The sequence below is a fragment of the Anser anser genome (genome assembly GCF_964211835.1).
Source record: "Anser anser genome assembly, chromosome: 2".
In the NCBI taxonomy this organism is placed as follows: domain Eukaryota; kingdom Metazoa; phylum Chordata; class Aves; order Anseriformes; family Anatidae; genus Anser; species Anser anser.
Genome location: NC_139721.1, coordinates 36,156,885 through 36,172,659, shown reverse-complemented (window position 1 = coordinate 36,172,659; position 15,775 = coordinate 36,156,885). Strand labels below are relative to the sequence as shown.

Below are 15,775 nucleotides of genomic sequence, written 5' to 3'. Positions count from 1 at the left end.
GCATAACAAGACCCTGTTGTTGCAGTCTTCAAAATATGTAATGATTATGGTCATAAGCAAATGGGAGATGATCATTGGATAGATATTTTTTAGAGCTTCCATTACCTAGATTTTAATTAAAGCGTATTAGAAACTTGCATTACTCAAACAACTCTGAACTAATCAAGTCTGGACAAGCTTTCAGAAAGTTTGCTTAAAATAAATACATTTTATTAACAAAATGTTAAACTTACATAGAATGGGATTCTGTCATCTTTGCTCACTGATTGCCTTTTGAAGTCCTGAAGACAATAGCATTCTTATTTAAATATAGTGCTCCCTAGTCTCATAAATGTTGCACATTTACTAAGTTCAAGTACGTATCTAGAGAGGGTGTAGATTTTTTAAAGTATTGTACCTGTCAGTAATGTTTTACAGATACAGAAAATTGTTAAAACCATGAACTAAGGCTTAACAATGAAATAAAATATGAAGAACATTACAAAAGCCTTTGATAATTTTATTAACAAATACATTTTATTTAACATGTTATGGCATACGATTAAGCTCAAAATTAATAAAGTAAAATATATGCTTTTGCAGATATAATAACATGAAAAAAATAGTATTTTAAAAGTACCCCCAAAACCTCAACGAGTTGTTAAATTCTCTGTGCATTTATTATTATTCTTTCAAACATGGTGCTTATTTTCTCTCTTTCAGCTGTAAAGCTCCTGTTTCACCTCCATCTCACTTAACAATCTATTATTAATTCCTTTAAAGCATGCAAAAAATATGACTTCCAAGAAGAGCAGCCACATAGCCACAGAGTTACAGAACTCACTGTAAGAATACTGATGAATAAAACATCAGTTAACATTGTAATTACAGGTCAAGGCTAGGTCCTCAGCTGGTAGAAATGGGCATATACTATGGCAAAACCCAGAAGCACCAGTCACCTGCCTGGTTCCAAGCTCCTAGTCATGGCAATTTGCTTTGTCAGCTATGGTCTCTCCATAAAGCAGGGTATTGTATAGTTCAATAATATTTTATTATAATTCTTACATATCTTGAGGGAAGTTACATTTTCAAGGGCAGTATGTTGATTTTTAGTCCACCCCAATATATACATTTGAAAGTCGTCATTTCTGAACAGTTAAAGGAAACCTTAGGTCAAATTCCTGCATTATATGAATAAAAATCAGAAAAGTGCATATACATATGTACGTATAAATGCAGAAAGAAGACACGTTGCTACCTGTAGCATGTCCAGCTGCAACTATATACTGCACTGCCATTTACTGCTATAGACACAGGCCTGTGTTGGGACACAGAGTGCATATACATGAAGGTTAATTTTATCCCCTGATTCAAGAGACTCCGTGAGGGAAGTCCTGTTTGGGAAAGCAGTAAGGCCAAAGACACTCTAGAAATTAAGTTTTCTTTCAAGCACCTGTATGTGGGCCTGGACCTGCCCCAGTGAAGTCCCTGGCAGAGAATCAAAGCTTTAATGCAAAAAGAACTAAATATGTTACACCAAATGGAAAACTAAGTTACTATATCAACTTCAGGGACTTTTGTAGAGTAAAAAATAAATGTTTGTTTTTCTTTTCTATTTCTGGCCAGGTGAGTCTGGTAGAAACAATACCATATTTCCTGTTACCTTCTATAGCTTCTATAAGCCTAAGCTTACTGTGACAAGTAAATGTGCTGAAAGGAATTGATGCTGGAAGTAAAGCCCTTAATTTCAGATCCTAGAAATAGCTCTCAATGACATTTCTTCAGCAGATGAAGAGTTATATTTTTAACAGCAAGCATGGTCTCTGTGCAGGTTGGTTTGATCAGCGTCTCAGGAAGTAAAAATCCAAAATGGCCGGTGTCGCGCAGCTCAAACGCAAATGCATAGGGGATACCGTTTTTGTAGGCCCAGTCCATAGAGCTGCCAGAACTCACATCTGAAAGAAAGAATTCAGAGAAAAGTAAAAAAAAAAAAAAAAAACAACACAACAGTTCAGTGCAGGTCATGTTGAAAGCACTGGACAGTTATTGTGGTATTTTGTCTGCAGCACACAGTGACTACAGTTACAATGCAAGCTGTTGCTCCCTGACCCAAAACACCCTTCAGAGAGGGGTATGGGCACCCAGCTCCTTGTGTAAAGTTCTCGGCCCAATACAGGATTAGGCCCTCGATTTTCACATGAAAAAAGTAATAACTGACTTCTCTGTGTACAGAGAAACTTCAATAAAATGAACATTTAGTATACAGCCCCAAACTGTTCTTGTACCAGAGCTTTGCTTCCACAAAGATCTCTCAGCTGGAACTGTGTTCTCCATGCTTCTAGCTTTTTTTTTTTTTTTTTTTTAAGGCAATTCCTTTGCAAGGAGAAGGGAGAAAGATGATAAAGTAAAATACATTCTCTTTTAAAAGTGCTTTTAAAATTCTTTTCTCTTAATTTCTGTCTCGTCTCATGATTTCCTTACAGTATGAGAGCATTTGCATAGGTGGTGTCTAATATTAACAAACCTTCCAGAGGAAGTATGTTTCTTATGCTTTTCATTATCTCCATATGTTGGTTACCCAAGACACTTATATTTATATAAAGATCCATCTCCTATGTGGCCTGCTTTCTTCTGTGCAATTCTAGCATTAATTCACACTGCTCTTCCTTCGACGCAGCAAATGACTGCACTGTAAAGAGCACAAGACGATGACTGTGCTGTGAGATGGGGGCCCACGATAAAGTGTGATGTGTAGAGCTCCAACCAAAACACAGCAACAGCAAAGGAGATGCAGGAGCTTACTTGGTAAAGATCTTGCTATTTACTTAAGCTCCTCACTTTTTTTTCAGAGCCTGTTGGTCTTACCAAGAGAATTCAGGCCTCATAGTTTTGGTAAAGAGAATCACTTCTCGTTGAAACCTATTGAACTTCATTTCCTTTTCCCCATCTGCATGGGGAGCTTGTTTGACAAATGTTGTTACATATTTAAAGAGAATATTTTAAAGTTACTCTGTTTATAGGGGAAAATGCATTTGAAGTCACCCTCTGAAAAAACGGAAGATATCCAAGTAAAGATACTGTTGCTATCAGTTACCATCATCTAGACACTGAGGCATTTGAAACCTAAGTTTTATGGAGATCATCTTAAATTTTAGAAGGAGCTCATGAACAGCTGTATCTATCACAAGTGCATAGAGGGAAAGGCAAAGTAATAGTGAAAGCTGAAAACTACTTTGAATTATTTTCTCCCAAATATTTTATAACTTAGTAATGCATTTACAGTATCTGGTAAAGATACGCTTCTTCAGATCTTCTGATTTATTTATTTAAATCTCTTTTGATATGTTCTGAACGTGTTACTTGCTGGATTTCCCCTCCAAAATGCATTGCATTTTACTCTCTTTTATTGCATCAGTTGACTTATTCTTACTGCAATCAACTGACTGTGTCAGTTACAAAACTTTTTCCGCCTTCTTCACCATCCACAACTGGAGCAAAGTTCACTTTAAACAGCATTTGCTTCCTATGTAATAACAAAGGTAGTCTCCTTCTTACTATAGCTAGGTGAAAGTCGTAAACTTGTGCTGGAGGGAAACTCACACAAAGTGCTAGATGCAGGACCGTATCTGTATCTTACACCATAGGCAGACTGAAGAGCGTTAACAGCATTATAGGCTGCAGATTCCTGTGTGGGGGAGAAAAACAAATGCATAAATTAGGTTCTGAATTAAATACTACAGTGGGGTTGGAGCCTGAGCTATGGATTGTTGATTGCCGGCGCAATGCCCTGTTCCGTAAATCTGCAGCAACCAAACTAAAATGATTTTAAGTGAGAAATGCATTATTTATTTTTATTGACAGTAATTCCCTAACACTAAGAACTTGATTCAGTATTTTCATGGCATAAAAAAGCTCACTGCACTGTGAATGGTCAGCCATTAAATATTTCTAATTATAGGTGTATATATGCCATTTTTTAGGCATTTTAAAAGCTATGCAAGCGTATTCTGCCAACATCTGCAGATATATTTCCCAGTCTACTAAACCTCATTTCTGCTGGTGATTGAAGGTTTCATTCCACAGTGGTTCACTGAGCAGAGTAGGAAGAAGGAAAGAGGCAAATTCCACTCCTGAATCTTTGGTAGACTGGAGAATATCCACCGCTGGTCTAACTTTCTCTGGGACCAGAAAACATAGGCTTGGAGATCTATTTTCACTATTGCAGAAGTACAGATTCAGTGCTGTGTGGGGAAAATGAGCACCTACATTTCAAGATCCATATGGATACAGGCTGTGTAGGAGGTTCATGGTATCCTCTGAAACTGTGCAAGAGGCCTGGTGCATGGCAAATCCTGAGGGTCACACATGAATACTGCTTAATAGTGCTTGCAAACCCATAGAAAGGATGCACATATTTGAAAGGAAAAGGAATATTATGATCTCGAAGGAAAGGATCCTGGAGAATCATAGGATCATAGAACCACTGAATGGCTTTGGTTGAAAGGGACCTTAAATACCATTTAGTTCCAACCCCGCTGCCATGGGCAGGGACACCTCCCACCAGACCTGGTTGCTCGAAGTCCCTTCCAAGCTGGCCTTGAACACCTCCAGGAATGGGGCATCCACAGCTTCTCTGGGCAGCCTGTGCCAGTGCCTCACCACCCTCTGCATAAAGAATTTCTTCCTTACACCTACTCTAGATCTCCCCTCTTTTAGTTTAAAACCATTCCCCCTTGTCCTATCACTATCTGCCTGTGTAAGAATTTGCTCTCCTTTTTTATAAGCCAAATTTAAATATTGAAAAGCTGCAATGAGGTCTCTCTGGATCCTTCTCTTCTTCAGGCTGAACATCCCCAGCTCTCTCAGCCTTTCTTCATAGGAGAGGTGCTCCAGCCCTCTGATCAGCTTTGTGGCCCTCCTCGGACCTGCTCTAACAGCCTCACACCCTTCTTGTGCTGTGGGCCCCAGACCTGGATGCAGCACTCCAGGTGGGGCCTCACAAGGGCAGAGAAGAGGGGCACAATCACCTCCCTCGCCCTGCTGCCCACCCCTCTGGTGATGCAGCCCAGGACACAGTTGGCCTTCTGGGCTGCAAGCACGCACTACTGGCTCATGTCGAGCTTTTTGTCCACCAGAACCCCCAAGTCCTTCTCTGCAGGGCTGCTCTCAGTGAGTTCTTCTCCCAGCCTGTGCTCATGTCTGGGATTGCCCCAAACCAGATGCAGCACTTAGACTTAGACCTCATTAAGTTCACATGGGCCCACTTACCTAGCTTGTCCAGCCCTTGCCCAACAGAAAAAGAAATTTTTACCCCATTATGGAAATCTGTTAGACACAACTGGATTTGGTTTGTTCATTTCTCAGCACAAGGTAGATTGTGCTGGAGATTCTGGCCTGATATTTTCAGTTTGTCTCTTGTCTTCCTCACACCACCTCCATGAGAGGCTGCACGAAGGCAGGAACTGCTCAAGTCAGTGCTGCCGTGCGCTTCTGCAGGGCTGGGACCTGGGAGCCAGCTGGTGCTGACGGGCAGTTTCTGACTCACCCCGCACCAAACACGAGGAGGTGGCGGGAGGCCCAAAACAGAGGGAAGTACTGTCTTTTGGGACTGTTCCTCCTATTACACATGCAGATGCCTCAACTTTTGTGAGTCATGATGCACACAGGACCCTGATGGGGCAGGAGGTGTCAGATCCTGTGAGGGCAGAGGGGTTTCATTGCGACAGTGCAGCAGTCATCCCAGTAAATGTGCCATGGAAAGGAGAACACAGCTCTGAGAGAGAACACTCCCCACATGAGTTACACGTCCTACAGCAATGACAGAAAACAGGCAAGCCCTGTCGAAATCGTTCTGAAGAAATCCTTTGGCAATTCCCATTTTAAAACAGCACAACAGCACTGAGTCCTGCGCAGAGGCAGCAACTGCCCGAAGGTCAGCCCAGGAGGGACCCAAGTGTGTGTCTGGCATGTAGGCAGGTGTCCCTGCACTGCTCTTCGCCTGGAGGGATGCTGCTCACTTCCCCTGCTGGAGTTACGTACCGAAGGGGGACAGTTCACACTGTGCAGATCTCACCGTGAATAAATCCAGGCAACCAGCCCTTGAACACCCCCCTCAAGGAGAAAGCTTCACATGCAATTGTCAGATTTTTACAGGGAGATACACAAACTCAGTCATGCCATATAAGCTCACTGTAAACACTATTGCAAGTGACTGTACAGGAAAAAAAAAAGGAGTGAACAGTAGGTGAAATTTAAAACTCTCTAGGTGGATGAATGTTTTTGCCGTTTTTTTTCCTTTTTTTTTTTTTTTTTCCAATCTTAAAGTACACTTTCATTTTAAGTATCTTAAAAGGACAGATTTTAGGAGAGTGTTAATAGGAGACTTGTGCCTGAATTAGCCCAGAATATGCATGTTGTGATCAGTACGCAGCTCTCCAGTTTCAAAGCAGCTCTGAATAATTGAACGCTTTAACTGAAATGGTAACTGACAGCTCTCTAGAATGACACGACCCAGACAGAAACATCCTTTCTTTAGCCTGGGATTAATTGTGGCCCCCTGTTAACTCCAACTGCTATTTATCTGCTGTGCATGTGGAGTCCACGTGGACCAGCAAAGCTTGTTCCGTCAGCAGCAGGAAGCAGAGACAGCCACTTTCCATCTCACTGTAAATCTCCAAGAGAACTGGAGAGTCTGGAACCTCAGCCTAAGTCACCGTTTGAGTCACTTCAAATATTAAAGATTATTCATTTAGGAGCCGCTGGGTGACGGAGCCTTTGGCTGTAAGCAAATATTAGAACACATAAATAACTAAGCAACAGTATTCCATTCATTTCCACTATAACCCCCCCATACCAAACTTTCTACATAACAGGAAATCACTTCAGCTTCTTATTCCAACCTCCCTCTCCTTTTTGCCCCACTGCAATAAAACCAATGCCAGAGTCAAGCACTGGCAGAACATTTAGAATTGGTATTTGACTTACACCTGTTCAGGGCTGTTGTCTAAACCAGTGTCTTTCTGTGTCACTTTAGGTCCATACCTAAACTCCCTCTGATGCAAAGCCTGATCCAAGGCCTCACAAACTCAGGGCACACCTATCACTCACCAAAGATGGACTCCTTTGGTTTAAAAGCTCTGGATGGAAAAGTAGAGTGTGTGCACTGAGGGGCAGTTTCTCTCTCAGAAAGGAAATAGCCATCAAGCAACAAGAACAACATGTATTGAAGATATATTGGTATGTATGAAAGCTCTCAGCGGTCCATTTTCCTTCAAATGAATTTCCTAACATTGTGTCTGCTGTTGTCTCACATTACTCCTGGTACTGTTGATACCCAGCAATCATCTTGCAGAGGAGATGCTGATTCTTCCTAAGATTATGTCTTTACCTTTTGCTGTCTTGTCTGTTCTAAAATAAAAGGATGCTTGCACCTGCTGGTTTTCGAAGAAGTGAGATCCTGGGGTTTTCAATTCCCAGTCTACATTTTTTGGTAATTAATAGCTACCAGTTCGTCTGGGAAGCTCTTCTTTCCCTTTGCCACTCCCACTCCCCAAAAGAGGGTGGAGAAGGTAGAATAAAAACAAGGTTCATGGATTTAATCAGAGTCAGTGCAGAGTTTGATTGCCAGTCTCCACATGTTCATATTTTTAGCTCCTTTGCCTGCATAGCTAACTTGTAATTTGCTCTATTTCCCAAGAATGACATCAGACAGGAGAAATTTTAGTAACTCATGAAATTAAGTGTCTTAACAGAAATAAACCAACAAAGAGGCTTCAGTTTGTGCAGTGCTGGCTGCTCAGTCTCCTGAGAGGGCAGCTCAGTGAAACTTCAGCAAATCTCCAGGGACCGACAACATCATTTATTCTGCACAGGATAAATGTAAGATGCAGTTAAGCTCCTTCTGGAGTAAACTAGCTTAAACTAGTAAGTTAAATGTCACTGCAGCTTTCAAGGCCAGAATGAGAGATGTATGGACAAAGCAAAAGAAAGACGGTGGTTACTGATTGCTGCAATATGCATCTGTGAGCAGGAGCAAAGAGCAAGTGAAGCTTGAGCAACATTTCCCTAAGAGAATAGGCTAAAGGGAGGGTTTTATGCACAGGAGTCTGGCTCAAAGAAGACTTCACACTGCAAGCAGGGGGAATAGCTCTTCTGCATTTGGATGAGCATAGAATACATGAAAAGTACATATTAGTAAATCAATAAGCTTGCATCAAAAAATATACTATTAATTTATTCTCCTAATAAACAAAAGCTCTAAAGCACCTGATGTTAATTAACTGCTTGTCTTAAAGTGGTAAAAATGCTACGTCTGAGCAGGTTGATACATAAGGCAATAGAAGCTTTATTTTTGGTGAAATCTATGAGATTTCTCTTCTAATCAATAAACGTAAACCATTTCAATTTTATTTTGGCCATAAAATAGAAGATGATCTTCTTTGTGCTTCAAGTGTTCCAGTTCTGAGCATGAAGGGACAGAATATCAGCTAGATGATGCCCAGGGACTTAACTACATAATTCCCATTACTGTTAATTAAATAAAATGATAATAACTATAATTAAAACCCAGGGATTTATCCTATAGGGTAATTTGCAGGGACTGATGAATGGAAGGCACTATACCATTTAAATCAAATTACTGCTGACTCACTTTGAGGGAAGGCTATCTAATCAGAAACCAGATTGTAAACGGATCCAGAACAAATACTCCTCAATATTAAATATGTGCAATGCATTGAGGAAACAACTCTCTTCTCAAAATGAAAATGTACCAAAAAATGTTATATAGGGAAGTGTATTCTCCCCAGCCATAATGTACTTACCACGCAACTGAAGTTTGGAATAGTTGCATATTTGTAAGAGTAAGGGTACAGCAGCATCTGTGCATATGCGTGGAAGGACAAATAGGCTTTTATTTGTTTCCGATGTTTGCGGAGAAAATGAGCAACAGCCTTTACTTCAGGCTCAGACTCAGGGTAGGGACCACAGTAGGTGTCATCGCATGGGTGAAATGAAGCACCTTCATCTAGAGATGGAATGAGAAAGCTGACGGTGAGCGATCACGGAGAATTTCTATGGGTCAACTCCTGGCTCAGCCTTATGTGAGCCTCTGTGCAAGAGCATGAAAAGCCATAAACAAATTGCTTAGCCTCTGTGCAAAAGCATGAAAAGCCATAAACAAATTGCTTTTTTTTGTGAATGATGGGCATCAGCCAGTGGGACCTCAGTACAGCAATCTGCTTGTCCATCTAATAAACACACCAAGTGGCCAAGTGGCCAACTGCATGCAGTTCTCCCCAGAGGATGTATTTTTAACCCAAACAGGAAAGGAGAGCCTGACTACATTGTATTTTCTTCATTAGCTTTCCATACGAGGGGCACACTTTATGATAGCACTCCGGCATGGAGGTTTTATTAAAACTAGTGAGGGGTTTCAGTTGGTCTATTAGGAATCATGGAGATTTTTCACTAGTCGCTGCCCAGACCAGTTTAGCCCTTAAGAGTAGTTTAGTGTACCGGCTTATGCAGTGATAGCTGCAATGGTAGGTAGATAACCTCGACATGCATTACCTTTGAGACTCGTTTAAAACATGAGAATAGTCCCTGACTACTGCCTATTTTTACTCTCGCAAACCTTATGGGAAAAAAATGATGAGCTGCATAGGATGATTGCTCAGTTAACTAAAATAGAAATAATCTCAGCTTGCACAGGGCTTATTTTTCTTTCAAAAAGGGGCAAGGGCCCAACAGTGAGGATTTCTTTCACTGCATCATTGTGCTCAGGTGGCAGTAAGCTACAGAAGTGAAACCTATGTGTAATATCCCATGAGGTAGTGAGAGATGAAACTCAGAAAAGGAGGCGTGGTAGTGGCTCCTTTATCACATAGCAGTTCTGGTTCTAAGCCACCACCTCATTTACAGCTTAGGGCCTGGGCCTAAAAGAAGAATATTTATGCAAATCTATAGCGCTCTTTTATCCACTGTGATTTCTAAATGCCACATGCTTCACATTGACCTGCAGAATAATAATAGTTTGTTTGCTACATTTCCTGGTACCATAAGGGGCTTACAAAAGCAGTGCTTTATTGGCTTTCATTTGTATAGTAAGTACTCCCATCTTCAAATAATAAGAAAAAAGCAGTGTGTGAGAATGCATAATAATATGAACTAAAGCAGGGTTATGCGATCATCCTAATGCCAAAAAAAAAAAATAAAAAAAATAAAGCGTGGAAGAATTTCACGCTGCAGCTTCATTTGTAATAGGAAAAATGAGACTATCATTCAATGGCCACAGGTGGGGATATCAAAAGGTATTACTGCTTAGATAGCCTTGGATATGGAAGGGTTATGTTGAGGGCAGATGGTGTCCTCCCTGCAGAACAGATGGCCACCAAGTCATCCAGATCCCAAGAGCACCCTGCCTTGATGTCTTGTCAGATAATATAGCTAAAGAAAAGCTATTTAACAGAGCCTCCAGAGCCGCTGTTTTTTTTGTTGTTGTTGTTGTTAATGGATGCTTCATCGCCCACAACAGTGTTCTATGCTGAACCATGAAAATGAGCCTCCTTTTTAATAAAAAGCATAATCCTACAAGCTAACACTAAAATGACCCAATGGTAAAATATGACTCAGTTTAGTGACTTTTAGTGAAGAAAAGATTCTCTAAACTGCTCAGCCTACTATCATGAGCCACTTGTAATCCCAGCTGTAGTTAATGTTTTTCCTTAAGTGAAGCTGGCTGGTGGTAAAGAGACTGAGTTTCCATGGTGCCCATGGACAGTGTAAGGATATCCTGAATTTTCGTACTGCAAGTTCTTTTACAGTAACACAAGAAATAAAAAATGATACAGTATGTATCAACAACTCCTGTGAAATTTCAGAGTTATAGTCATGAGAAGAAAACGGAATTGTGTTAAATATCACCATGCTGCCTTATTTTTGTACCTGGTAGTATATTGAGGGTATCCTCCAGCATCTATCATAAGATCAAAAGTACAAAGGAAGCATGTGCAGAGAATGATAAAACCAAGTCTAATTGGGTACAGAAGCAAGACTGGGGGTATGGATAAGCTGAAGCATGATTCTCAAACTTCCTTGCAACCACTTCTCCTGTCAGTGTGGGGTGCTGTCCTCAGGGAGCAATGGGGTGCTCTAGTAATTGAGATGCATTCAAAATTTAATTCCCACTGCTTCTTTCTCAGAGCTTTGGATGCAAACCCTTTCTCTGGATTTGCCCTATGAAATGATTTAATTCTGTGTACCTCATTATTGGCTTTAAAGTTGCTGTTTATCTCATGAATTGAACCATTGTGCTACTTACTGCACATATATATATGTTGCAAGGAACATTTGTACACCAGAGATCTTGCAGTCAGTATTCACCTGGGGCTGTGTGCAATTTCTGTGCACTAGTTTGGGCACAGGGGGGCTGCAAAACGGTATCTATCACAATCAGTGATATAACGCATTTTTCAGCCCCTAGAGAATACAGAAGCAACATCATAAAGCTTACATCAAAGTCCCGCACTAGAAGGGCAGAGGAAAGCAGAAGGGATGCTGTGCTATCTTTACCAAATAGCTCAGTGCAGCTAGCACACAGTGGCTTTGCAGGGGCTGGATTCTGCCACCACACACCTGCCTGGGAGTCCTGCAGTGAAGTTCAAGCCTTGTCTGCAAACTGTAGGTGTGACTGAACTGTATTAAAAGTTTTTTTACAAGCATACGCCATATTAAATTTTAAATGCATCATGGTTTTACAAGCCTCAAAGTGTGATATGATCCAGATTCTTCTCTGCCTCATTTAGAGTCAGATTAATGAGAACACAAGCCTCCAGGTGAGGATCTTCTGAGCACCCGTCAGCCCTGTCCATGAAAGAGCTCTTTATTTTCTGCTGAAAGAGAGAATCAGGTGGAATTTAGGGTCCAGTAAGGAAAGCAGAGCATGTGCTTAGTGGGATGATGAGCAACTTTGAAATAATTTTTAGTTTTTAAAGTTGTGGTGGGGAGCTGCCTTTCATTTATAGTGCAGGGAAGAGATTTAACAAGTAGTGGATGGCAACACACAATGTGTGCGTATAGCTATAGTTTCACTCAGCCTAGATTTTTGTTTGCTTTTACAGAAAAAAGAGCAAACATTTTCAGGACTGAGTAAAAAGTGTTTAGGTTTTAACACAGTTGGAGTGTTTTAAATACAGGGGAGCAGGAAGAGGGAGGAGCAGAGTGATTTGAACCTAAGAAAGATTAATTAGGTCTAGAAAGAAAACACACTGTGTGAATATTAATGTTGCACTGATAGGTAACTACAGTATGGCTCTGAAGATTTTTAAGAGAACTGTTCATTCCAATTATGCCAGTGACTTCTGAACAGTAAAAGCACATCCCCAAAATACCTGCAGTTGTGATTTTTGCACGTAAGTAAAAGATAATAACAATGATACAGAACTTTGGTTCATTTTTACATTCTTTTTGCAGCATAAATTTGCCTTGAAGATCGTGATAGCAGCCCTAGGACTGTTTTCTGAGGTGCAGAGATTCTCATCTAACATCTAACATCTGCAACTGCTTCCTTGTCAGTCCTTTCTTTACTGCAAGTAGAATTGATAGAAATTGGAAGGTCCATACTGTATTGGTCCATACTGTATTGAATGTATGCGTCTGTTCACTCTCATCTTTTTATAATTCCCCCAAGCAGATATTTTACACTTACTTTTATCCTTACAATTTTCAAAAATCTATTTAGTCAATCAAACCGCTGAAAGGCAGACTGCACAGTGCTTAACCTTACTTCAAGCAGTGAGAGCACTGTGGAAACCCCTGGAGATTTCCAGTAGAAGAGGAATAGTTCAAAGGGAGGACTGTTGTGCTAACACCATGCAAACACAATTTCAGAGAGGTGAAGGAAGTTGCTTGAGATGGGAGAGCAGGTCAGCAGAAGAACCAGGTGAATAATGCTGTATTTCACAATGAAGGGCTATTACTTTCTGCTACACCAGAACATGTGTGGCTGCTGACTCCTGTGTGAGAGTTGCATCATCTTGCTGTAAGATTTTAATAAAATATCATTTCTTGTTCAGCTGATCCATTCCAAATCTTCTGGTAATATTTCATTACTACTGTGTCCTCTATGCAAAATTTAGGTCAGTTTTTATGAAAGTATCTACAGAAATTCAGGGAGCTTGAAAACTGATCTCCATGTACTTAAAAGCTTCTTCACTAAATCACTAAAAATAATGGTCTTAAAATATACTCAGACCTTTCTCTACAAAGCAAATCTGAAGTTTCCAAAACTAAGGTAATTTCAGAGAAGAGATTAATTAAATAAAATTAAGTCTAAAATATTTCCAAAGGTTGTAGTCAGGTAAATTCTGAAATGTGATGGACCAAACTCAATACTATGCTTCATATGATTTACATGACTGCAGAAATATAGAACAGGTATGTGTGGTTTTGCAATTTTCCCACAATTACCATGAAAACTTTTGTTTGTGATGTGTCTTTCCAAAGTTCAGGACTTTTTTTTTTTTTTTTTAAGATAGATGGAAGATTCAAGCCCTGCCTTGTGGTATTATAGGAAAGCAGCTTCATCTTTAATTGTGGAATACTTTGCAACTGATGTGATCTAACCCACTTACTGTGTCAATAATTAAATACAGGATAATCTGAGCTTGCGGACCAAAGTATTTTCAGACTTACCACACCATTTCACTTTCCAGTTGCGATTAGCATCAACACCATGACACGGGAACCTGGAGTTCTTTGATCTTGTTTTTCTCCAGAATCGATCCTAATGTAAGTTTTAAAACAGTTAATTAACAATATTACTATATTTTGATGAAAATCTATCTGTACACACAGAAAAACACACCCCTGGTAAACATACTCAGTATTATATTTTAACTGAATTAATTTACTTCAATTGTGCGTGACACAAACTGAAGGGCCAGATTATCCAGAAAGTCGCCTTTGAATGATATAAGAAACATTCAGTTTTACCTGTCTGAACAAGTTTTTGAGTAATACTACTGATAGTACTTACATTTGTCCAGCTAAAATGGTATCCATCCACATTAAATACAGGCATAATATAGAAATACAGCTGAGTTAGCATCCTTCTCATGGTAGGATCAGTCTGGTATGTCTGCAGAGCCTGAAGGAGAAAGGCCAAAGTATGTAGTTTCCATAACAAAAATAATTTCCTGGTTAAGTGTTGTGACTGGTTAAGATGGTCATGTGGCCTTTGGCAGTAGAGACCTGTTCCTACTGCACCATTGGTATTCTTAGAGCTGCACTTGAAAGGCTGACATCTTACTCTAAATATGAATAAAGGTAGCATGTGAACGTGAAAAAAGGTGTTCAAAAGACCCTGTTCTCGCTGCTTCTCAGTTACCTTCAATAGCCAAGAAAATACAACTCACGTTACGTAGAAACAAATGCACGTGAAGTGTTTCTTGACGTAAGAGCTGAAAGTCAGTGGAATAGTTTCTTAGCTGAGGAAACATACTTAGGTCCCATAAGACAATGGAATGCTATTGTTTCCACCAGGTGATGATTTGGTGAGGTCAGAGCGTGTATAAAAGTATTTAAGGCTCACCTTATGTAAGCTTTTGTTGTATTCAAAGTAATTTACTATATTCACAATCATCAATACAAGCAGCTTATTCCTTTACAATTTAGGAAGCTCTGTAGTTTTGGAGAAGCTCAGGTATAAAGGTTGGAAGAGGAGGTCTAGGTAGGGAAAGTAATTTTTTTCCATTCTTTATCATAGAGAAATGAAGCAAACCAGAAACTCCTCAGCAGCTATTTCAGGGAGAAGAAATTTGGTTGAGGAGGAAACAAGTCACCACACATCACTTCCTTGACTTTTTAATGCTTTTCTCTTTTTAGCCAGTATTAACAAATACAGCTCAGCTTTTGTCTTTGTGTTAGGTATTTACATATCAGAGATAACGAGACTGGCATATTTGCTTGTGGCTTTATCTATGCATGCCATTCGTTCACTGCAAGTTACATCTGTAATTATGCATTTTGTTACATCGAAGTGTTATATATACTGTATCATAAACTGGAAGAAGAAACTCTTCAAAATACTTAAAAATATCTCCTTAAAAGAGCCAAACATAATTAATTAATTTATGGTAATACACTCCTTAAAAATTACGAGGATAAGATTTGAATTTTTTTCAGAACCTTTACAAATTTGCAAGAAGTTATATAATGAAAATATTTGAATTGATATTTTTAATTCAAAAACTACAAAATCATAGAATCATAGAATCACAGAATGGCTTGGGTTGAAAGGGACCTTAAATACCATTTAGTTCCAACTCCCTGCCATGGGCAGGGACACCTCCCACCAGACCAGGTTGCCCAAAGCCCCATCCAGCCTGGTCTTGAATGCTTCCAGGGATGGGGCATCCACAGCTTCTCTGGGCAGCCTGTGCCAGGGCCTCACCACCCTCTGAGTGAAGAATTTCTTCCTTATATCTAATCTAAATCTTCCCTCTTTTAGTTTAAAACCATTCCCTCTTATTCTATCACTATATGCCCATGTAAAAAGTTGCTCTCCATCTCTTTTACGAGACCGGTTTAAGTATTGAAAAGCTGCAATGAAATCATCCTGGATCCTTCTCTTCTCCATGCTGAACATCCCCAGCTCTCTCAGCCTTTCTTCATAGGAGAGCTGCTCCAGCCCTCTGATCAGCTTTGTGGCCCTCCTCTGGACCTGCTCTAACAGCCCCACACCCTTCTTGTGCTGGGACCCCAGACCTGGATGCAGCACTCCAGGTGGGGCCTCACA

General features: G+C 40.1%; 1 protein-coding gene across 2 annotated transcripts in view; it reads right to left on the bottom strand.

The window, feature by feature from the left end:
• Positions 1–2: 2 nt before the first annotated feature.
• Positions 3–15,775, bottom strand: part of CPA6 (carboxypeptidase A6) — an 84,871-nt gene continuing 69,098 nt past the window's right edge. The window contains exons 7-11 of one of the 2 annotated variants that reach the window (XM_083822327.1): positions 14,015–14,125; positions 13,672–13,762; positions 8,802–9,004; positions 3,535–3,664; positions 3–1,934 (exon numbers count right to left, since the gene is read on the bottom strand). In XM_083822327.1, the coding sequence (XP_083678453.1) occupies positions 1,747–1,934; positions 3,535–3,664; positions 8,802–9,004; positions 13,672–13,762; positions 14,015–14,125 (723 nt within the window). In that variant the 3' untranslated portion in view covers positions 3–1,746. The remainder of the gene's footprint in view (positions 1,935–3,534; positions 3,665–8,801; positions 9,005–13,671; positions 13,763–14,014; positions 14,126–15,775) is intronic. The other variant, XM_083822328.1, reaches the window with a different exon arrangement.